This window comes from Molossus molossus, unplaced genomic scaffold, assembly GCF_014108415.1.
Source record: "Molossus molossus isolate mMolMol1 unplaced genomic scaffold, mMolMol1.p scaffold_m16_p_1, whole genome shotgun sequence".
Classification (NCBI taxonomy): domain Eukaryota; kingdom Metazoa; phylum Chordata; class Mammalia; order Chiroptera; family Molossidae; genus Molossus; species Molossus molossus.
In genome coordinates, this window is record NW_023425344.1 from 240,262,456 (window position 1) to 240,285,773 (window position 23,318).

At 48.8% G+C, this 23,318-nt stretch overlaps 1 protein-coding gene across 6 annotated transcripts in view; it reads left to right on the forward strand.

Moving 5' to 3' along the window:
• TDP1 (tyrosyl-DNA phosphodiesterase 1) overlaps window positions 1–23,318 on the forward strand; it is a 70,563-nt gene that overhangs the window by 25,539 nt on the left and 21,706 nt on the right. For 5 of the 6 annotated variants that reach the window (XM_036262790.1, XM_036262781.1, XM_036262770.1 and 2 more), the window contains 3 exons: window positions 617–683; window positions 2,584–2,691; window positions 16,575–16,677. In XM_036262790.1, the coding sequence (XP_036118683.1) occupies window positions 617–683; window positions 2,584–2,691; window positions 16,575–16,677 (278 nt within the window). The remainder of the gene's footprint in view (window positions 1–616; window positions 684–2,583; window positions 2,692–16,574; window positions 16,678–23,318) is intronic. The other variant, XR_004959687.1, reaches the window with a different exon arrangement.

Consider the following 23,318-nt stretch of genomic DNA (forward strand, 5'->3'; position numbering starts at 1 on the left):
CTTTTGGAAACATATCTTTATTTTTTCTTTGCAGGAATATGGCTTTTAGAATTCCTTTTAAAAAACTGAGCTGGTTCCTGGACATTTTAATTTATTTTATCGTAGTGACCATTCTCTCTTGTTTGTAGTAAATGTTTCACTAGTACAAAGTCTCTTTGGGAGTGTCAGAGTAGCAGCTGAAGGAGGCAGGAGAACCGGGTTCTAGTTCCTGTCCTGGGCTGCCCCAGCTGTCCTGCTCCCAGGCAGAAACAGGCTCCACACCTCATCCTGCAGAGCAAAGCTGAGGATGTCAGCCCTGCGTGAGGACGGCAGGATGGGCCAGGATTCTTTGCAACACTTCACATCTGTGCTGTTGCAGATATTAAACTACCAGCCCCAGTGACTGAATACCTGTTCCTTTGAAGATAGGACACATTGGCATTTAATATGCATCCCTAAGCCTCACTGAGAAATCACCTAGTCAGTGAAGTATTTGCTAAGATGAAGTAATGGAAGTAGTTTTGTTTTTTTCTTTTACCTTCTCACTGTTGTTTACTGTAGATTTTCTTCTTAATGATGGATCCTCAAATTATATCCCATAAGTTTTATTATTTTTTTGTTTTTCTTCTTTCAAAAGCTGGGGGCTCTCTTCCCTATAGCATCCAGACAGCGGAAAAACAGAATTGGCTTCATTCCTATTTCCAGTAAGTAATTGGTTTAGAATTGTGCTGTTGCTTCTTTAGGAATAAGAGTGTTATTTATGTCAGTCTTTTAAAAAGAACCTTATGTTATATAACTATATATTTTAGCTACATATGTTAGTGATAGAAATAATTTAAAGCAAGGTTTTGAACTGTTTTTTTTTTTTTAATAGATTTTTAATACCAAAGAGTAAAATTTTATCTGTGGGATTTCTATTTATATATTGGCACACAAAGAAAGCGCTAAATAGAAGAACATGTTGGGTATTTAGAATTTACATAAGTACCTTTTAGTTCCTATTTCCGGTATGTAAAATATAATCATTCCGTCTACAGTCATACATCGCGTGCCTGCAAGCTTGCTGAGGGTAGACTCCTCGCACTGTTTCTCCGGCACACGGGGTGCTGTTTGGCTCGTTATAAGAGTTCAGTACATGATTGAATGGACAAGTGACAGGAATGTCCTTTGTCCTGGAGCCGTTGCACATCTGTTCCTGCAGCTGTTGCACATCTGTGTGCTCCAGGCTCGCTCCGGTTCCACACTTCAGCAGCCACTTATTTTTCTGGACAGCCAGGAACAAAGGCAGGTCACATCCCAGTGGCTTGCAGTCTAATTCAGGATGTCATCTGGAGCCTTTCTTTAATGCTCTTGGGAGGTTGTTCCTTCCAGAGGATGTTTCTTCAGTTTGAGCCCTTTCAGTATTGTCTGCATTCAAGTGAATCTAATCTGATGATGGACCTGATCCTGATCGGGTTCCATAGACAGTTTGTTCTCCTGAGGGACCATCTTCTTATTAAGTAAGGACTGTTGCCTACTGATATAGGTCATTTTTCCCATGGCACCTTAGTGCTGCAATGTTGGAAACTTAGAAACCAAATTCAAGATATGCAGATACCAGCGTTTGACTCAAGTATTTCTGATTTATCTCCCTGCTTTTCAGCTTTCCATTATGCTATTCATACTGTTTGCATTTTTCCCATTTTGTATTTTGTTCTATTAACAAGCTTTTACTGAGCCTTTTACTCAGTAATATGTTGTGGGAGCACAATTAGAGCTTTTAAAACCTCACGGTCCAGCTAGGAGACAAGATGTACAGACTCTGTTATTATTATTTTTTTCTTTATTGATTTTAGAGAGCAAGGAAGGGAGAGAGAGAGAGAGAGACATTGACGAGAGAGAACATCGATTGGCCGCCTCCTGCATGGCCCCCACTGGGGATCGGGCTCACAAACCGGGCATGTGCCCTGACTGGGAACCGAACCAGCGACCTCTTAGTGCATGGGTTGATGCTCAACCACTGAACCACACTGGCTGGACTAGACATGCTGTTAAAAGCCCAACAGAGCCCTGGCCAGTTTTCTCAGTGGTTAGAGCATCGGCCCGCAGACCAAAGAGTTGCGGGTTTGATTCCAGTCAAGAGCACGTGCCTTGGTGTGGTTCGGTCCCCAGCCCTGGTCAGGGTCATGCGGTAGGCAACCAGTCAATGTGTCCCTCTCACATTGATGTTTCTTTCTCTCTCCCCCTCCCACTTTGTCTGAAGATAAATAGAGGAATATCCTCAGGTGAGGATTAAAAAAATAAAAATAAAAGCCCAACAGAAATAATACAGTGTTTGCATACATGTATATAGTTATGGCAAAAAAGCCAGCAACACCATGTGCCAAAAGGTGCTTTTTGTGAGTGGTGGTAACTTTTTTTCCTATATACCTACATTCTAAAATGAACATGTGTTATTCTGCTACCTGAACAGAGTTTAATAAGGTATCATAGGTCTTATCAAAGAGAACTGTATACTCATTGTTTTTAAGCTCATAGGATTTTCCTTTTCATGAAGTTTTCCAGTATTAGGATTTGACCGAATTGTGTTTTCTTGTCCATGATTTGTGTCTTTCCTGTCACTAGCAAATGGTCAGCTGAGACATCTGGCCGCAGCCATGCCATGCCACATATTAAGACATACATGAGACCCTCTCCAGACTTCAGTCAGATCGCTTGGTTTCTGGTCACAAGGTAAATAGTTCTTATATTCTTTTTTTTTTTTTTTTTTTAATCCTCACCCGAGGAAATTTTTCCATTTTTTGTACAGATAGAGTGGGAGGGGGAGAGAGAGAGAAACATCGATGTGAAGGGACACATCGAGTGGCTGCCACCCGCACGACCAACCAGGGCCGGGGACAAACTGCAACCGAAGTATGTGCCCTTAGCAGGAACCGAACCCGGGTCTCTCCGGACCGCAGGCCGACGCTCTAACCGCTGAGCCAAACTGGCCAGGGCAGTTCTTATATTCTTGATGGGAGGAGTTTTTAAAATGTGTTAGTAACTCCTGCTCTCAATACTGAATGGTACTCCAAAGAGTGATTTATGAATTGTCATTAGTTTTCTGTGTGTGTGCGCGCGCATGCGTGTGTCTGACATAAGCCTTATTTAAAGGCGACCCATAACTAATCCCTTTATAGAGAATGCAGTCATGGCCTGATTTTACCCACATAGCATGCCAGTATCATTAAAGGACATCTGAGAGACGTAACTTCAGTAATTTATAAAATGCTTAGAACCAATTCTCTCAGCCCTCCCATAACAAGGGAAGATGTAAGTGACACCAACCAGTAACTTCCTTCTTTTTTGTTGTTTTTGTTAGCTACCTCATCTCAAAGTCAAAACATCCCAAACTGAGCTCATCTGCCTAGATTCTTTCCCGACATCCCTCTCTTCTTTAGGGGCACCCGCCCACATCATCATGAGGCTCCAGCCCGGCTGTCCTCTTGTCCTGTTCCTTCCTTTGAGCCTTCGCAGCATTGACTGAGGTCCTTGCTCCCGTGGGTGCTGGACACACAATAAAACAGTAAGCTTTGCACAGTGTATTTGAGATGCTCACAATTTCAGAAGTGTCAGAAAACAGACACAGAAGGAATGACAACAGGAAGATAACTGTTCTGTGGTTGAGGTGAGCATGTGGATGCTTCGGAAATGTCCATCAAAGCCTGTTCATGCTTGAAATGTCTCAAACTTGGCTTGTCCAGTCCCTGAAATTCCCTGGTCAGATGCTTATCACCTGGACTTCTGAAATGGTCACCATGATCATTCCAAACCTTTTGATTAACTTAATTGGCTGTTTGGTAACCTAATTATGGTAAAGAAATTCCATCACATTGACAATTGTTGCTGCCACTGAAGGGGAGGGATTACACAAGGTGTCTACACTGAGGGTAGCCGTGGGATTTCTGCCTTCCACAGGCCTCATTGGTATTTACTACCCAGTTTGATTCATCCATCTTATTCTCCGACCTTGATTTGAAATAATTTCTTAATTATTATGTCTGTTTTCAAAATTGAGGTTTATTTTTTCATAGTCAAGCAAAACTACCTTTGGACGTACTCAAAGCACAGAACCTCCGGCTCCCAAGGCTGTTTGAGAAGGGAAGTTCTGTACCTGTTCGGAGACAACGAGGGCAGCTTTATTGGAGTGAGAGAGTAACACTGCCGCACTGTGGCCTGGAGAACCGGTCACTGGGTTGTGCAGAGCTGTTACAAATAATAAGTTTCATAAAAGATAAGCAAAATTCTCAAAGGTCTAATTTCCTGATCTTAAAGAAAGCACTCATCACTTCAGAGGAATACCTCCCATACTTCCTGTAGCGTGTGCGTAATGTCCTATCAACCTGCCCCTCCCTGCTCGCAGCCGCAGAGGGCGTGGGCTGCCCAGGCGTGGGGACTTGTTTACCCAATGGGCGTTTCACAGATGTGAAAAATGGCTACTGGAGATCAGGGATTGAAATTTTACAGAAATACTTATAAAAAATTAATATAGTTTTTATCTTCCACTTTACTTTTAAATGCACATAAATCACAGTTTTTCATTTCCTCTCTTTCGTTATATTATGATTGGGCTTCTGACTGAAAACATATTTCACAGATCCTGGGTCATATTTTAGTGTGCAGTTGACACATCCCTAAGCATTGTAAAATCTGCACTAAAACCACTTTTAGGGAAGCTTCCATTTTATTGGATTGTCTGCATCAGAAGTTTTTGTTCTACTCTAAGAGAACATGAGTTTGTAATTCCCATACTTTTCCTATCAAAATACTCATCCTGATTGTTAGTAATTGTTTAATGTCTATTTTCTTTCAGACCAACAAATGCAGTGCCTAGTACAGTGCCTGGTCTGCAATGGCTCTGGAGAGAATGAATGAATGAGTGCATGAATGAATGAATGAATATCCCTTTTAGTCTAACTGCCATTCATTTTCTAATTGCTTCTCAGGTTTTCAGTTTATGTCTTTTTTTGTGTGCTGCTTGTTATTCAGGTCCATCTTAAGTGTTCCCGTTTGAAAGTTTTTCTAGCTCAGCAGACATAACTCACTGTTTTTTCCTTTGTGTTTTGTTGCACCTTTTGCTTGGTCCTTTTACACCTTCCTTGTTGGTTCTTCATGGGTCCTGTTTGCTCAGTATATTATGAGCTGCTTGAGAGCAGGTGGCAGGCCTTACCCATCTCCATATCCTCAACATCTGACACTGTGCGTGGCTTATGCTTAGTGACCAATACACGTGTACATCAGAGCCCTTTACAGCACTGGTTTCTTCAGATAGGTAATATGTGCACACAATCGGAAAAGGGTTTGCAGAGAAAGCTTATCTTCCCGCTCCTGTTCCCCAGCCATCCTGCTTATCAGCTTCAGACCACAGCTCCTTGGGGTTTTAGGTTTAATACCTTTAACCCCATTAACATTTGCAAACCCAGCTATCTCAGATGGTGATATTATTCAATCAGCCCACATACTATGGAGGAAATAGCACCAAAGTAGAGTCCAAGTGTCCATGTCCTCATTTGGGACTGCCACTTAACTAGCCTTTCCACTAAAATTTTGGAAAAATTTATCTTACTTATTGAGTAAGGAGGATGATGATAATAAAATATATGTAGAGATTACCTTTTAAACTGTGTGATGTATTAAATATTACTCAACAGCTTGATTTTTAGTAGCTGCTAACTACCATGTTATTATTAAGCTCATATTCATTAGGCCTCTTGAGATTCAGGAAAGCAGCTTGTAACTGCATAGGGGTGTCGAACACACAGTACGATATACAGATGATGTATTATAGAATTGTACACCCAAAATCTAATTTTATTCATCAGTGTCACCCCAATAAATTCAATTAAAAAATTTAAGAAAGAAAGCAGCTTATTAAAGCCTCTATCTGTTTTGTTTATATAACATACAGTGTACATGTGACCTAAAGACTTGTTTGTGGATATAACCTTTTCTAAATTTAATGTTGTTTATTTCAAAATTGCTCAAAATTATTCTAATCAATTAGAAGTTATTAGACATTATGTTGGCTGATAATTTCTTCTTTTGTCTGGTTGCTTTTATGGAAAGCTATTTATAGTTCTTGATCCTACTGTGAAATCATGCTGTGTCTGATGGGCAGCCTGTCGTTATAGAAATTACTAGGACATGGTGACAGATACAGTGTTTGAATTTTACCACCGTACTAAGTGGGCAAGAAGATGAGCTAGAAGAGGCAGCCTTGGATGGCAGGATAGTGCCCGGGAGTAATTGGCAAAGCCAATGAGAGCAATTATGAAAGCTGTGCATTGTGGGTGGGCAGAGAGCAATCGCTGTTACAGTTGCCTAGCAACTGGCAGGCATTACGGGATAGTTGGGATGAGCAGAAATGTTGGTGCTGCCACTTTGGGGGGAAACGAGACAGTGCTTGACTACAAAGCCACCGTGGCTTTTTGAGGAAATACAAAAGGCATTGTGCTGTCAACATAGTTATATAATACTTCTCTAATGTCTACTTCTTTGATTCTGAAACAAAACAGTCTTTTTCCTCCTGTGTCTGAGTTTGTGGGTCCAAAATAAAATTGGATCACACACACACAAAAAACAGTATTTGTACATGTCATTGGGTAGACTTGGTTGCCTGGCACTGCAGCTCCAAGATACTGGGATTGGTGGGTATCAGGACTAAAGTCTGCAAACAACTTTCTCCGTTAGACATGATTCAAGGTCGTGTCACCGCCCTCGCTGTCTTGCATTCTGGTACAAGTAGACCAAAGACTGAGCATGCCCCTTTGCACGCTCAGGGCAGCAGGTCTTCTAGAGCATTCTCCCTGATGGGAAAAGGCTTGAGACCCCCTTCCTAGGGCCTCTAGACCCTCTGTGTGCTGGCTCTGCTGGTCCAAGGTGCACCTGTGCCGTGAGGTGCGAAGGTGCTGCTTGGGAGTCCTTCACCAGGAACGGGCCCCAAAGGAATCCCCGCAAATAATGCAAGTACTTGTAGGTGCTTACTCTGTGCTGATGAGGCGCTTTTTGTGCTAACTCATTTCATCCCGTTCGGAGCTAGTACTATTGTCCCCATTTCAGAGATGTGGAAACCAAAGTACATGGCTGAAATAACATGACCCGGGCGTTAGGTGGCAGAGTAGGATTCAGACCCACATACTCTGGCATGAATGTTTCTTCCTACATGCCAGGCGCTGCTCCAGGCTTCAGCTATGGACAGTGAACAAGATAGGCGTGGCCCCTGCCCACGGGAGCTTCTGTCCAGTTGGTGCCACCCTGTTGTCCTTCTGCTCTGGGATCCACACTGCTGACTAAGGCTCTGGGAAGAACACAGTTCAAAACTCACGGCAGCCCCGTTTCCCAAAGTAGCCACTGGCCAGGTCTTCCCTCCTCCCCGCTAACACCTTCGTGCTGCTGAGCCAGGCCTTTCTGCGACTCCTCCCCAGGCCTTCACCCAGAACGGGCTGACTTCCCACCCATTGCTTTGCTGTAGACTTGCCCACCGGGGGAGGTTGCAGTTCAGCCATAGCTGTCACCTCAGATGACTGTGTGGCTGGCAGAGAGCAGCCTGATGTTTCTTTGATCTTCGTTAGTCCGTCAAGCATGTGTTCTGTGCCAGGCTTTGCTAGGGCACAGTGCTAAAAGTCGGGGTTCTCTTGAAACAGTTCTGTATCCTGGTCCTCCAGTTCCTGTTTACCAGACATCTGGGCAGCTGACAGTTTTCTTGAGCTGCTTATTCCATCAGCTTCTGCCCATCTGTTCTGTTCATACCAAACTCAGCTACTTAGCACAGTGGTTAATGCCACCCAGAGCCTGGGTCTCCTCCATGTTTCTGTTGTCCCACATTGCTTCTGAGTCCCATATCGTCTTCAGTTTTTTACTCATCTCTTTGCCATTTGTAAATACGCATTCATTACCTACTGCTGTGGGCCTGCTGATGTCCCTGAGCGTGGGGTGTTGACAGCTAGAGCTGCTGATGTACTGAGAGCTTGATCAATATGTAGTATGTGTGTGTGTGTGTGTGTGTGTGAGAGAGAGAGAGAGAGAGTGTGTGTGTGTGTGTGCGCGCGCGCGCGCGCGGAAGAAGTCACGCTGTGGCAGTTAAGGGCATCCAGGGTGGTACTAATAGACAGGAGGAAGTTCAGAGAAGAGAGATCACTTCTGCATCAATAACTAAAGGAAGCTTCAGGAAGTGCAGCGTTTCGTTTGGTAGGTCGAGGTGGGCACTTCAGGTAGAAGAAATGGGGCACTTCAGTCCTCAGACAGTGTGCTGGGGGAGGTGGGGAGATCATCCGGGCTGGGTGGAGTGTCGTGTGGGGAGGGATGAGGGAGGAGCCTGACCAGTGGGGAGGGCCTGGCTTGTGGAGTTGGAATGATGGGCAGAGGACTTCAGACTTTTCAGGTAGGAATTATTCATTCAACAATGTTTGTTTGTTTTTAAATTTTTTTTAATTGACTTTAGAGAGGGAGGAAGGGGAAGAGAAAAACATCGCTGTGAGAGAGACACATTGATCAGTTACCTCCCACACACACACCCAGCCCAGGGATGGAACCCACAGTCTTCCAGTGCCCAGGACATGCTCCAGCCAGCGGCCACACCTGCCAGGGCTCACTCAGTGTTTTAGAGCAAAGGAATGAGATGATGAACAGTGTTTTGTTAATATTACTTTATAATGCCTGTTGTTGTTGAAGACATTATAATTTACCAGCTGTTTTCATGATAGCGCTGTCATGTGCTCTCTGAGATCTCGGTAGAACAGGTATTACTATACCTATTTTATGAATGTAGAAAAGGGTACAAAGTTGAGGCTGCTCATCTAGTAAATGGTTGAACTGGACATTGAATTCAGATCTTGTGTTCCCTCCAAGTCATAAACTCTTGCTGGAAGTGGCTTATGGGGTAGGATGAAGGAAGTAAAGCCTGGAAGAAGAAAACCATGCAAGACCAATGCGAAATTCCAGGCATGGGACTGAGGGGCAGTGGAATGGAAAAGCTTAGGGGTGTTGCCGCAGGGCCATGTTTGCAGAAGAAAGCAGTCTCGGGAACGGGCTGAGGAGGGCGGGAGGCATGGGGCTGCCTGTGAACTTGGGAGCACTGTCTTTAGGCGAAATACAGGTGTCAACAGGCCTCAGGGAAGTAGCCCCATGGAGGGTGCTCCTTGCGCTGTCTCGGGAGGTCTCAGTGGAACCATCCATGTACTCTGCACCCCAATACTTGGTCCTGTTTTCACTGAGGCTCCAAAAGGTCGAGAATGGTTCATGGCAGACTGTGTGCCACTGGGTCCCAGGGAAACAAAGGCAGGGCACCTTCTTCATGAGCCGTGTGGGGGTCAGGGGATCTTCAGAAAGCCTTGCAAGGTCTCTAGGGTCAGTTGAGCAAATACTGGCTCTACTTGGGACCTTTCAGTGTTACTTGGCTGTATAAACAGTTTGGTGTCTGCAAGCACCTTTGCTTCCAGATGGTGATCAGCTGTCTAGCCATTCCCCACCTCCACCCCCCACTCCTCGTACACGACCAGGAGTTGGGCTAAATCAGTGTTTTCATGCCATGTTCTTTGGTACCCCAAGAGTTCTAGAAACTCTTTTTAGAGCCCACCACAACAGCAGATGCGGGGAGTAGAGTGCAGGTAATTCCTGGTTCACCTAGAGACACTTACCTTTTGTCTGCTTTAAATATTTCCTTTGAACAAGGGACTCTCTGGGTTTGGTCTGGTCTGGTTTGATTTGTGTTTTTTTGTTTTTTTTTTATCCTCACTTGAGGACATTTTTGCATTCATCTTCAGATAGAACAGGAGGGAGAGAGGGAGGAAGAGAGAAAGAGAGAAACATCAACGTGAGAGAGACACATCGACTGGCTGCCACCCACACGACCCCAACCGGGGCTGGGGACAAACTGCAACCAAGGTACATGCCCTTAGTGGGAACCGAACCCAGGACTCTCTGGTCCACGGGCCAACGCTGTAACCACTGAACCAAGCCAGCCAGGGCGTTGATTTGTTTTTTTTATTAAGCTTAAAAGACCATTATAATAGATAATCTCCCAGGGCCCATTCTAACAAACACCTCATAGTTTTGCTATTGAAAGTTTTTCAAGCTTTTATTATTGCCTTTCCACCATAGGAGATGAACCAAAATATTGGAACATATCAGTAAAAATAGAAATGCTTTTCAATTATCACAGTGGTTTCTATTAAATACAGTGAAATTCTTTGGTAGGGTGTTCTAAGTACCAATTTCGACCCAAAGTTTGCAAAGTAACTTTTGATCCTGCTTGACAGTATTTTTTGTCATTTTGGATTCAGGATGCTGATGGGATGGCTTCTAAAGCCATGTAATTCCATTTGTGGGATCAAATATAGATGGATCCTTTTGAAGATGGGTTGACAGTAAGGCTGGACATGCCCTAGAATGAAAGCTAGCCTTCCAAATTCAGTGTCGACTTGAAAGCCTTTGCTTGGGGTCATAACATGCCTGTGGCTAAAGAACGAGGTCAGTTTGCAAATATATTTTTCCGAATGTATTGGGTGACTTGTCACAGTTACCTGCAGAAGCCCGCACCGAAGTATCTGATCTCCCATAGTGCTCTGCTCTAGTCTTCCTGTGGGGAGACGTGTCCCGTAATCATCCGCTCTTTTTGTTTCCTGCTGACATTTCTTTGTTGACACACTGTGGGCCCCAAACACAGCTCACGTGTTGCAACCCTTTGGTGCTTAAGCTCATGTGATATTGTACATCTGCAGAACTGGTTTAAGTTTAACCATGCTCCTAAGTTCCTGGCACTTTGTCACTCATTTTTAAAATTGGGAGGTGTATGTCTGTATCGAGAGGACCAAATTCCTCAACTTCCTTTACAAAGTAAAATAGAAGCTCACTGCATTTCTGCCGTGGGGACTTGTGCAAGGATTGTGGAATCAGTGACGCAGTTTGGTGAATAATTTTTAGACTCATCTATCACCAACACTTTCTGGGATTCAGAGGCCTGAACGGACGTGCCTTCTGGAGAATTCCATTGCTTGGTGAATCACACCAGAGAGAAGGACCAGAATCACCCTCCCATAAATTTAGCAAAGTATTGGTGATGGTACGAGCGGCCGTCTATTGAGCATCATTTATGTACCAGGGACGTACACGCCTTACCTGATGGAGGCAGGTGCATGACCATCGTGAGGATCTGCAGCACAAGCCCTAGGTGTGATGAAATGTGTGTGAGCTCAGGTTCTGCTCTTACCCACGACCCCTACTGTGCCTTCATGTTTGTCAACAGTCAGACGTTTTCTCTAGATTTGTGATTCTCAAGTTTTTAATTCCCTAACCATAATGAACAAATAATTTTGATAAATTGTATCTTCTAAGCCTTTGCCTATCAGTCTCTTTTCTTGAAGTAATCACATGTTTCTTGCTTGCATAACATCTGCCAGATTGACTCAGGAGACATCTGTGGGCTGGAATCTTTATCGACAGCATCTTGAAAGAGATACGGGATTTGTGGGGGAGGAAAGGGCTCACACATCCACGGGGTGGGCGGGGTGGGCAGGGTGGGAGGCATGGTGGACGAGGAAATGCTATTTGCCAAGATGTGGAGGCGGGCAGTAAATCAGTTAAGGGAGAGGAGTCAGGAAGGGGTATATGGGAAGTAAGATTGAAAAGCATTGCTTTGATCACATCGTGGAGGGTCCTGGGTGCCAGGCTGTGCATTTACTGTGCGCTTCAATGGAAAGGACGTGTTGATACTGAGAGCCACTGGGGCAAGATGCAGACAGAAACCAGGGGTTGCAATGCATTTGGATCTAGAGTCTGGGGAGAAAGGGACAGAAATAGAGAGCCTTGATTGCAAATAGAAAGGATGTAACAAGAGTAAAATAGCGTGGTGTCTGGTTGTGCATGGTCAACTCTGGACAGACAAGTCCAGAGTGCCTGAGATTCTGAGCCTGGCCCGTTGGGACTGGACAGAAGGGAATCAGAAGAGAGCTGGTTTTCATAGGGTCTCTGTTTGGAGTATTGGGTTTGAGGTGACATCCCAATCGAGAAACCCAGCTTGGGGTTCGAGATGCCTGTTTGGAAATTTGATGAGAGGTCAAAGCAGAAGTATGGGAGTCATCCCTGTCAAGGTAATGGTTGCACTTGGTGAGTGGGAAACTCCCGAGGGAGAGGAGACAGTGGAACTGAGCCGGTGACAGAGCATACATGTAGAAGCAAAGGGTGGGAGGGCGGGCACAAAGGAGAGAGGAGCTGACAGTCAGGCGAAGAGAAAGCCAAGGAAGGGAGGTGCAGAGAAGGTGGGAAACCAGCCGGCGCAGCCGAGGTCTAGAGCAGGACGTGCAGCCGCGGCACTTTGACGCTTGGAGCCAGGCCGCTCCTTGTTCTGGGGACTGTCCTGTGCATTGGTGGATCTTGATCAGCATCCTGGTCTCGACCCACTAGATGCCAGTAGCAACCCATCCTCCATTGTGACCACAAACTATGTCCCCAGACATTGCTAAATGTCCCCTCGGGGCACAGTTGCCCCTGTTGAGAACCACTGGTCTAGAAGAATAAGGAATATAAAAAGACGGCTGGGTTTGTCAGTGAAGAAGATTATTTGAGTGAGTCAGACTACAGAGAATTGAAAACAGATAGGGAAGCTTGACTTGAACCCAGCAAGACCCATCTCAGAATGTAAGGCAATGAAAACTGGTTTTCAGCCACTAGATGAGCGGCACTTTGTTGGAGCACCAGTCGGAAGCAGTGCTGCATGTCAATAAGAAAGACAGATTACAGTTTTAAATGGATCATTCAGAGCTGAGAGACATAGCTGTCTAGTAGATATGGTTCAAAATACTGAGTAATCAAAGAAATCAAATTTAAGTGAGCTATATTTTGCGTATTAGATTAGCAAACATTTCCATAGATACTGTCGACCCGGTGTTCTCAAGGATCCAAGAGGAGAGTCTTGGGTCTTCTTGGTGATCGTCTGAACGGGAAGCCGTGCTAGAGAGACATTGACAGAACCCATCGAAGTGAAAAATGAAAGATGGTTTTGAATCTTTTACGGTGAGACTATCTTTCCACGTTACTCCTGAAACTTTTATTCATTGCATAGAAAGAAGCAGGGCCCAAGGGCAGCACAAGAAAACCTGAAGCAAACGCAGAGAGGAGGGTGACTTAGAAGGTCAGGGAGTGGGGGACAGGCACACTGCTGTGGAGGTTCGGGGCAGGGCAACAGCCGCCCTGGCCTTAGTCGTGTCCCTGCTCGTCACCCCAGCTGCTCGGGCTCCTCCTCCCACACCCAGTCAGCCTTCTGTTCAGTGCGTCTGTCTGTGGAAGTGTCTGCCGCCCTGTAGGACGTGCGGCTGCCAGCGGAGTCTGTCAGTCATCTCCGCACACCCCGCGCAGCTGCTGCCGAGACAGCACCGCGATGAGAAGGTGTCTTACCGCCGGACACGTTCCCATAACAGCAGTCCTCGGGGATGCATACACCTTCCAGCAGAATCTTAAAAGTAAACCCGGTCAGCACTCAGACAGCTGCTTGTGCCAGGGTTGGAGGTGGCAGACGCTGCTACTGCTGTTACCAAGTTTCAGACTCTTACAGATGCACGCAGCGGGGTCCGGCCACCCTCGTTGCCCCCTCTCCTTGCCTGGCTGTTTCCCCAACACATGATCTTGAACATTCCGTAAACGCTCCCCAGAGGCGCGTTCCCAGTGACAGCGTGGGTTTGTCTTTGTGGCTGCAATGCACAGGTGGAGGGGAGCCATTAGTTAGAGGTGCGTGTGGGTGTCTAATCATCGTAGACTAGTCTGGAAAGGGATGTCTGGCTAAAACCCTTCACTGCAGAGACCGGAACGGAGGCCGGGGGAGAAGAGTGCCTTGGGGTGTCGCTGTTAGTGGGGAAGCGGGGGCGAAATGCTCTCTGCTGATTTGGGGCTCAGGGGTCTTTTCTCCGCGTTGGCCTTTCTTCCCCACGTGCCTTAGGTAGAATCTGTGCTTTCTTGAGCTTTCCTTTAGGAACTTGTCATACATCATTAGTTTAAATGTACTAACGGTTTAAACTTTGGGCCAAAATTTCCATGTTGTGGACTGAGATCAGGTGTCTAATTCACAGCCTCACTGACAAGCTGTGACAGTAAGCTACCGCCAGTCGAGCTCCTTGTTGTCAAGGGACCTATAAACTACCCCACTGGGTAGTTAACCATTCATTGGTCAGCTCTCCTGGGGGCTCAGGAGAAAACGCCCACCCCCTGTTGGCTTTGCAGTTTGTCAGTTCTGCAGCCTGACCACGTTCTCCAAAATCCCTTTCTTGTGTGTTTCGATGGCGATGAGCCCCAAAGGAGATTCTGTGGAGGCTTGGAGGGTGGACCTGGAGCAGCAGGCGTTCTTACAACCTTGTCACTTTGTGCTGGCTCAGCGTGCTGGCATGAGGCAGCAGCTGGACCTGTGGTTGCTGCGCCTGCCCCTGGGTCCTCGCCTCACCGGGTGTGTGTTCAGCTCTGGCGAAGGGCTTAGCTTCTGCAGGACACCACACTCCCAGTGCTGGAGGCGACACTCACTGGCATGAGGCCAGCTCCTACTTGTGGCGTCAGTGTGTTGCTTGTTGCTCTCCACTTTATTTCCATCCTGCCCGGGCCTCCCTGCCCTGCAGACTTGGAGCTCCAGCTGCAGGGCAGACAGCAGCGTTGCAGAGACTGCTCTACCCGCTCCCACAGCTGCACGTCAGATTCCCGGAAATATATTGTCTTTATACACAAGTGCGCGCACACACCTCCAGTGGTGCTGTTTCTCTAGCTACACCGTGACTGCCACACACCATCCCCCAGGTGCTACTGTCTGATTCAGCAGGACTTTATCAGTGGCCTGGCAGAGTTCCTGCTGGACAGTACAGCTTTGGACACCCAGAACCCTACCCTGTGGAATTCTCCACCATCCAGAGGCATTCCACACTGCCCTGGGACCAGTGGCCCAAAGTGTAGTCAGAACGTAAAATCTCATTAAAGATGCTGTTTCAGAATATATTGCTTTATCACCTAGAAAGCCTACCAATGACTTTTGGTCTCACTATTCAGGGCAAAGTTTAAGGTGCTTAGGATTCTGTTAGAAGCTAAAAGCAAAGGAAGGGAAAGAAGAAAGCATCCGAAGAGGTGTCCTCGTGGGCTCCATTGATCTTGACTTTGGAGTTCTCCCTCAGGTCTCGATGTCGAGGGAAACACAGCTAGTTAGGAGGGAATGAGAGGGCCTCCGGAAGTACCTCCGGCCTGTGGCAGTGAGACGCTGACCAGCCGAGGGAGTTAGCAGGAGAGTGGTCATCCAGACACTGGGGAAGTGTTTGTAGGAAGACGGCGTCCACCTCACGCTCATCGGTTGGTTTTGCAGTGAGACCAGTGTCTTTAGTGACAGGTGAGAGACCCGAAAGCAAGCTGTCATTCTGGACTTTAATGAAAATGTTCCTTGAGTTGATTACCCCGCGATGGCCCCCTGCCACTTCATCTGCATTCCATGTGCTGTGACAGACACATCATAGACGTTGGTGGTCGTGATTGTGGCCAGAGGGCATCAGAGCTCCCGTGTCCTCAGAGCGGCCCATTAAAGAAGGCAGGGGGCTGAAAGGACACTATTTTACTTTTTTACATTCGCTTACTTGCTCTAAGAGTTTCCTCAGCGCGGATTCCTGCCTTCCTGCGTGTCTGCCCACAGAGCCCTGAGTGGATCATCATTCCCTCGCCTTACTTGGTAACTTTCTCTTGGACTCTGATCTCCACTAGTTCCTGCACTTCATTCAGAAGAAAATTCGGTGCCCCAGTGAATGAATCCTGAAGTACTGTTATCCACGAAGTCAGCCCTGAGGGGTCTGAATAGCTGAGGTTTTATTCCACATTCTAAAAAGGAAATAGAATTTGGATGAGCCTAATTATAAAAACATTTGCAGTGGGTTTACATGAATGAATTGGTGGATGAGCGTTCTGGGCCTAGTTTGCAGCAGAGAGTGTAAAGAGGATGCCTCAGAGCTCAGTCGTCTGCCGTCTCCGTCCTGAGCATCCTCGTAGGCCAGTGCCTCCCCCAGGCCGGACCCGAGGCTCCTTCCCCTGCCGTGCCATGTGGGCTTTAGCCATATCTGTGACTCCGTATAAAACACAGTTGGTTCTAAGTGCACTGTTTCTTTCTAGATACAAGTGCTCATCTAGGGCCCTCCGAGCTTTTCTTTACATTGAAAGTGGAAATTAACACTACCTGGCCCCAAACGGAGGGTAGAAAAGGGAATGCGATGCTTGCAATACTGATGCATGAGATGATATTGACACCATTTTTTTCTGAAATGTTACTTTTATATGCAACAAAACCAAGCATTCTGGCTACCCCAGGGTCTCGAAAATTGAAAGGATTTGGACAGAACACAAAAATCTCTAAGGAAGGATAATTGTTTTAATAGCTGCCCTAGGGGAAAGGCAGATGAGGGTAAAGCTATCCCAAATGAGCGTTTAGATACATCTTGAGGACGGTCATGCACAGCCCTGCCAGGAACTGAGTGAACCTGATTGTGGCTGTCCTTGTGTTTCTGACCCATGCCCAGGCCGCGGTGAGTGTGACCTGCCTCACTGAGTCGGCTCCTCTCGTGCCCTTGTCTCTGCAGCGCGAATCTGTCCAAGGCGGCCTGGGGAGCCCTGGAGAAAAACGGCGCTCAGCTGATGATCCGTTCCTACGAGCTCGGGGTCCTCTTCCTCCCGTCAGCATTTGTAAGTTCGTACTTTAAACCGCGTGACCTGTCGCGTGTGAAGTGCATTGGGTCTTCAGTTTCCTTTGCTAGTCAGGATGACCTGGCCGAGGGGGGACGCAGCAGAACCAGGTGCTCACCGGAGCCGTGCTCTCAACCACCGGCCTGCGCTGACGCGCGCAGCATCACTGCTCTCGAGTAGACCTGGTGAGATCGGAGGTGTTGACAATATTTAAGTGAATGTTGTGCAACATGGTGTGAAGATTTATTACAAGGTGGTGAGTGATGAGTTGCCAAAGCAACAACACAGCCACGTGCGAGACATCTGAGGTTGGGGTGATGCCTTTGGTGACGGTTGAAGGATGCTTAGGATTTAGTGGAGAGGGACGGGCATCCCGCTGAGGGAACAGCGTGAGCACCAGCACGGCAGGGATTTCACACCGTCTGCTGGAGATGGGCGCCAAGCACATGTGCCGTCAGACCCCCAGGGAGCTCCCCGGACAGACCTGCAGTGGGAAGCCGTGTGTCTCTCGAGGTGTCCAGCACAGCCAGCTCATGTCTGCTGCTGAACCTAGACAAGGTGGCGAGTTTTCGTGTAGGGACTGGGTTGTACAAGCCATGTGTGTCTCCAAACGCTGTATCACTCTTGGCCCAGAGAGACGTGCCCACAGTAAGGCACACAGGCGCGAGACCTCCCGAGTCCCTCTCTGCAGGCACTCTGGGCAACGCTCACTGTGGCTCGTGCGTTGGTCACAACTGCCCTCACGGTGAGATGGCTGATGCTTTATTGTTCCTTCTTTCTTTGCCACTTGCTATGGTTGAGTTTTTATAAACACGCACCTGATGCAGTTCCTTGGAAACCACTAGACGAGGACCAGGAGGTTCAGTTCATGGAGTGCTGTGCCCTTGTCCTTAGGCCTTAAACCCGGACCCACATAGCATGTGAGCACCTGCCCGCCCGCCCAGCTGCCCTCCCAGACTCATTTCCCAGGAGGCTCTGGTGAGAGCTCTGCCCTCCCCTCCCCTCCTCTCCCCTCCTCTCCCCTCCCCTCCCCTCCTCCCCTCCCCTCCCCCCTCCCCCCCTCTCCCCTCCTCTCCCCTCCCCTCCCCTCCTCCCCTCCCCTCCCCTCCTCTCCTCTCCCCTCCTCTCTTCTCCTCTCCCCTTCTCTCCCTTCCCAACCTTTATCCATCCTTTCCTCCCCATCTCAGAGGGTTTCCCCACGGAACTGCCTGACAGGCCTCTCCTGAGGGTAGTGTCATAAGATCCCAGCACTACAGTCAAACAGCACGTCCCAACACGGTTTACAGCTGAGATTTCCACATCCACGGCCCTGTAGTAGACGGTCGCCCGTTTTCCACAGATGAGGACGTGACCTCCCGAAGGTTCCTCAGAGGAGTGCAGTCAGCCCTCCACCCTGCGTCTCTGACCCTCCTGGGCCCGCTCAGCGTTGTCCCAGGGAAGTGGGAGATTCACAGTGCCAGGACGTGACACTCGGCAGTTTGGTGTGTGGTAGCCGTGGACGGAGGCCAGGGTCACCCTCCAGGACTGGCTGAAATGATGGAGTGAGTCCACGTCACTCTGGCTTTGTGTCAGCATTTGCTTGGTTCTAGTGGTCTCACTGCTCTGACCGATCCCTCTCGTGGAAATGACGGTCGGAAGGAAGGATATTGTCTTGCCCCAGGCCTTTAGACCCTTCAGAGCTACTGATCTTACCTCTGCTGCTGTTTCTGACTGTACACTAGAGGACTAAAGAGAAAAAATTGGGGTAATCCTTTAGAATCTCTGACCTGAATCTCTGCTAGGCTGACTTCTGCACCCCTGGGGCGCATTGCGGGTAAAGGAGAGATTGGGGTGTCTCTGAGGGCCGTCGGCCAGCATGGGAAGCGTGGATTCCACCCTCCACTGTGCCAGCCGATCAGCAGCAAGGCCCCAGCCGGGGTGACCCTGTGATAACGCACCGAGAGGACAGCAGGTCCTCAAACAGTTCCTGGGCTGTCTCAAGATGAGCCGGCTTCCTCATAGCACTGGTGGGGACCCGCAGACTGCCACTGCCTTGTCATCATTCTTCTGGTGGTCATCGGTGTCCCTCAGTGAGTCATAAGTGACTTGGGCAAGGTGCTGACATTGGGCGTTTGGACAGTGCACAGGAGTGTTGACCTGCCCTCCCGAGGAGCTGATAGTCATGTTGGGCAAGAAGGTCCTAAAATCAAGCACACCTGGTACACAGTGTCACAGGTGCGAGCTGGGTGCTGCGATGTGTGCGGACGGGACCTGGCCTGAGTGGACAGACCCCAGAGGGCTGTGAGGGGTGTTTATGTTCTCTTCGTTGCATTTTACAGACTCCAACTTGAGCTTACGTAAGCCCACAGGAGGGGGAAATGTCATGAATTCAAAAGGAAGGAGGGCCCTGGCCAGTTTGGCTGAGGGGTTAAAGCATCAGCCTGCAGGCCAGTGAGTCGTGGGTTCGATTCTGGTCAAGGGCATGCACCTCGATTTTGGTTCATTCCCGGCCCTGGTCGTGTCGTGTGGGAGGCAACCAGTCGATGTTTCTCTCTCTTCCTCTCTCCCACTCCATCTGAAGATAAATAGAAAAATAACCTCCAGTGAGGATTAAAAAAAAAAAAAGGAAGGAGGAGCAGCTGAGACGAGGAGGCCTGAGGCCGGGCCAGCTTTGGGGCTCCAGCAGTAGGCGCCCCTCGCGGCTGCTGCCGCTGGTGTGACTCCCCCCCCCCCCCCCACGGGCTCTCGTGCACTCGCCGGCCATTCTGCATTCACGGTGACCGTTCAAGCCTGGGTCTGCCCTCCATGCCTCTGCACTGCCCTGCCCCGTCCTCGTAGTGGCCTGCTCCCAGGAAGGGAGGGTTGCTGTGAGCGAGGAGGCCAGCCTGAGCAGTAGACACCACCGGACAGTTCCCCCAGGAGCTGATGGGTGCTCGACCCGTCGGCAGAAAGCAGCTCGGGACTCCTGCAGCGCCGGAGACTGTCCTCTCGCTGCTGCGTCACATCTGAGTCACTTACTGCCTGTGAAGCTTCTGGGGACTCATGGGCTCGGCGTGGCCGCCATGGAACTAACATTTATGGTTTTGACTCTGAGGGCCTATCTATGCCATGAGGTAATTTGTCATTTTGCTGAGGTTATGTGAGCCCCGAATGAGACACTTTGCTGGCGAAGAAGAGGCTGTCCCGCAGAACGACTCGGCCCTGCCCTCCGCGGCGTACAAGCCTGGACGGAACGTTCTGTCCGCGGGGTTGACCTCACGGGCTCGGCTCAGCCCCAGGCACCGAGCCTCCTGTTCAGGGGGCCCAGGGAACAGGAGCAGGGATAAGAATGGGGTCTTTGTCCTCGTGAAGCTCGGAGGAACAGTTACTGCAGTGTGGGACGAGAGCGACGGCATGGGGCGTTCAGATACAAGGACTCTGAGACGCGGGAGCGTGTAACCTGCCTGGAGGAGTTGGAGAAGGCTCACTGAAGGAGATCACATTTGACTGTGGTCTTGGAAAACGAGTAGGAGCTTAACACACCACCCAGGAGATGCGGCTTCCGGCAGAGAGAGGAGTGCGCGTCACGTTGGAAACAGCTCGGTGCGGCCGGGGCCGTGGGACCGGAGTCCTCTGCTGAAGGACAGTGGCAGGCAGGACGCACCGCAGCTACCAGTGTTTAAAGCAGGATTACTAGTTTCATCAGGTCAGTTTTCAGAGAATTTGAATCTTATAAAACATCTCTAATTATTATAATTTAATTGATGTTACTCATTGTGGATGTCATAAAAATCATCTTAATCCCCTAAGCCACACTTATGAAGTCCTGATCATTACTGAATTGCTGTCACCACTCACCTCACTGTCCTAGCTCGAAGTGTGGAAAGGCCTCCCTCGTGCCTCCTTTCCCCCGGTGCCTGTTCAGTCACCAGGCGAGTCACTCCTGACTCTAATGCTGCCCGATAGTCCGTCATTTCTGGCCATCCCTGCTGCCACTGTGTCCAGGGCACCTCAGCTCCTGCTACGGCAGCCTCTCCCACGTCCCTCCGCCTCCGAGCTGTCCTCCACCCTGCTGCCAGAATGTCTTTGTAGACCACAGACCCCGTCAGGTTGCCCATCTGCCTCAAATCCTATAGGGCAGAGGCCAGACTCCTTAGCATGGCCTCCTTTTCCCTTCGTGCCCTGACGCCTGGCTCCTCGGGCCTCTTCCCTCCCCTGGCCCTTTGGGCCCGGCCATGCAGAACGGGCCCACCTGTATTCATCCGTCAGGGCTCTCCAGGGAAACAACCGATAGGACATTCAGATGTGTTAAAAATTCTGTATCAGTCATGATCCTGAAGTGGTTTCTGACAAGATCACAGTTTGTTGCAAAATGAGGCGGGTGCTCTTTCTCCCTTTCAACCCCTCTCTTCCTCTAGCAAGACATGCCTTTTAATGTTTTCAGTTACATATTTGACAGATAGACGTCCTCAATACCAAGTTTTGTAGTCATTCTTCTGACTGGACAGCATCTAGAATCTGGTTTCTTGTGTTGAAAGAACTCAGAGGGTCTGAAGGCTTTGCTAGAAACAAAGGATAAAGATTTAGTCAAGGGTCTTGGGGTTCGCAGACTGGAAACACAACCAGGCAACAACCCAGAAGTGTTCTGAAGAAGAGGGAAACATTAAGAGTTTTGATCATGAGAAGTGCGTTCTGAGCCCTGGGAGTGGTCCAGGATGGTTCTCAGCCTGCTGTCCGGCATCTGGAGGACAGATTCAGGTGGTCTTCTCACACCCGGGGTGTGGGGAGGCTGGCAGGCGGTCTGGATATGCGAGTCCTCCAGAGGTCATCAGAGGGTTACCTGGAGGTCTGCATGTATGTCCAGGCATTGATGCAAGACTGGAAAGTTCAAAAGTTTGCCTTCCCACGCTTTTAAAACAAGAATAGAATCGTTTCTTCATGCCTCAGCCTACTTGATTTTAGCAATTTAGCAGCTTGACTACGGTGGCTTTTTATTTCTTCGCTCTGTTCCTCACTTGAGATCAGCCCACCTTTGTGCTTCTGAGGCAGAACTCCGTGTCCAAAGCACCCACGTGTCTGCGTTCCCAGCAGCGGCGCTCCACGCTGCCTTCCCCAGTGGCCCTCCCGTCGCTGTTCCGGGGGCTGGCTCGGGGCCGGCACGACCGTCCGGCTTGTGCCCGGGTGGCACATCTCAAGCACTGTGCGGGCAGGCACCTGGCAGGAGCCCTGCAGCTCTCCGTCCCCGCGGCCGCCACCAGGACCTGTCGCTCAGGAACCAGTGGCTGTGGGAAGTGTGACGTTCAGGGTGGCCTGGAAACTGGCGGGTACGCAGCCAGCTTTCCGTGATGAATGTGCCGTTCGAAACCTCTGGGATTGATCTGGAAGCTGATAAGTCCCTGGTAACCAAACAGTGGTTTGTTCACATTCTCTGCTTCTTTTTAATGAATTCACGGTAAACACATCATTTCTCGATCAACCTAACTTGCCGTAGAGCGTGGCGTCATTAACTTCCCGTTGATTAGGAACGCTTTCAGGAGCTTCGGGGATTTATGTCAGATGCACGGGACTGTGTAGCCAGCACTTGGCTGTCGTTTCTACGCAGTAGGTGCTTAATAACCTTTGTGAACGTAAAGACTTTATTCTGTTGAGGTCTTACATCAAGGTGTTCGTACACGCAGACCCAGGGGAAAGCTCAGCACTCTCTCTGTAAGCAGCAGAGGCAGGGGAAGACCGAGGAAAGAGGCACACCGCTCGTCTGGTAATTAAGAGAGATTAGTAAGGGGAACTTACAGATGAGGCATGTCTCGGGCAGCTGCAAGACAAAATAAATTGCTGCACTGCTTGGCAGGCATCAGAAAATTACATAGGGGGCCGGGGGCGGTCACGGTGCTCAGTATGAGAATGCTGCCAGGGACGAAAGGCACCTTCCGCGCTAGACCAGGTCAGGACGACACCTGCTCCGGGGGGGACCCCGCAGGAGGCTCGGGAGGGGCTGGCTTATGTCCCAGTGGACATCAGTTATGACCAGTCTCCAAGGGGGTTCACAGAAAGCAGCCTTTGTCTGGCCCAGGTCCAGCTTGCAGGACGGACAGAGGTGGAGTCATGGAGCAGTGTTTTTGGGTATTTCTTTTCGTGTATGTGTATTTAACTTGCAAGAGTAGACTAAATCATTTTGTACCTGAAAACCTTAATGTATAGGAAAGATTGGTGATTTCAAGGGTCAGTAGTTATATTCCAAACCCTAAGGCATCTGTGAGTGTTTCAGGGAAATACAAGTATTTCTGACTTGGAACTTCATGCTTTTTGGTGTTTATTGAGCACATACCTTGTCTGGTGCTGGCGAGGCCCTGGGCTTGAGCCTGCCTAACATTCTGTGGCTAGAACTCCTGCCTCTGGGATATTGTACATAATCAAAACTGTTTCCTCCAGACAAAGGCGGCCTGCGCACACCCGTGCTGGTCTTGGGGCTGAGAGCTCTCCCGCCCCTTCAAGGCCCCGGGCTCACTTGCCCTGGGTGGCAGGTTCTCCCTTTTCTGTGATCAGAGTTTAAAAAGCTTCGAAAAAATCCCCAAGAATTGTCCGTCTTCAGGTCTCTACTGTTCTAGTTCAACTATTTTATTGTCTTTTGTGGCTCAAAATGGCAATATTATTCTAACTGTGGCTCTGGCTGGAAGAACTAATGA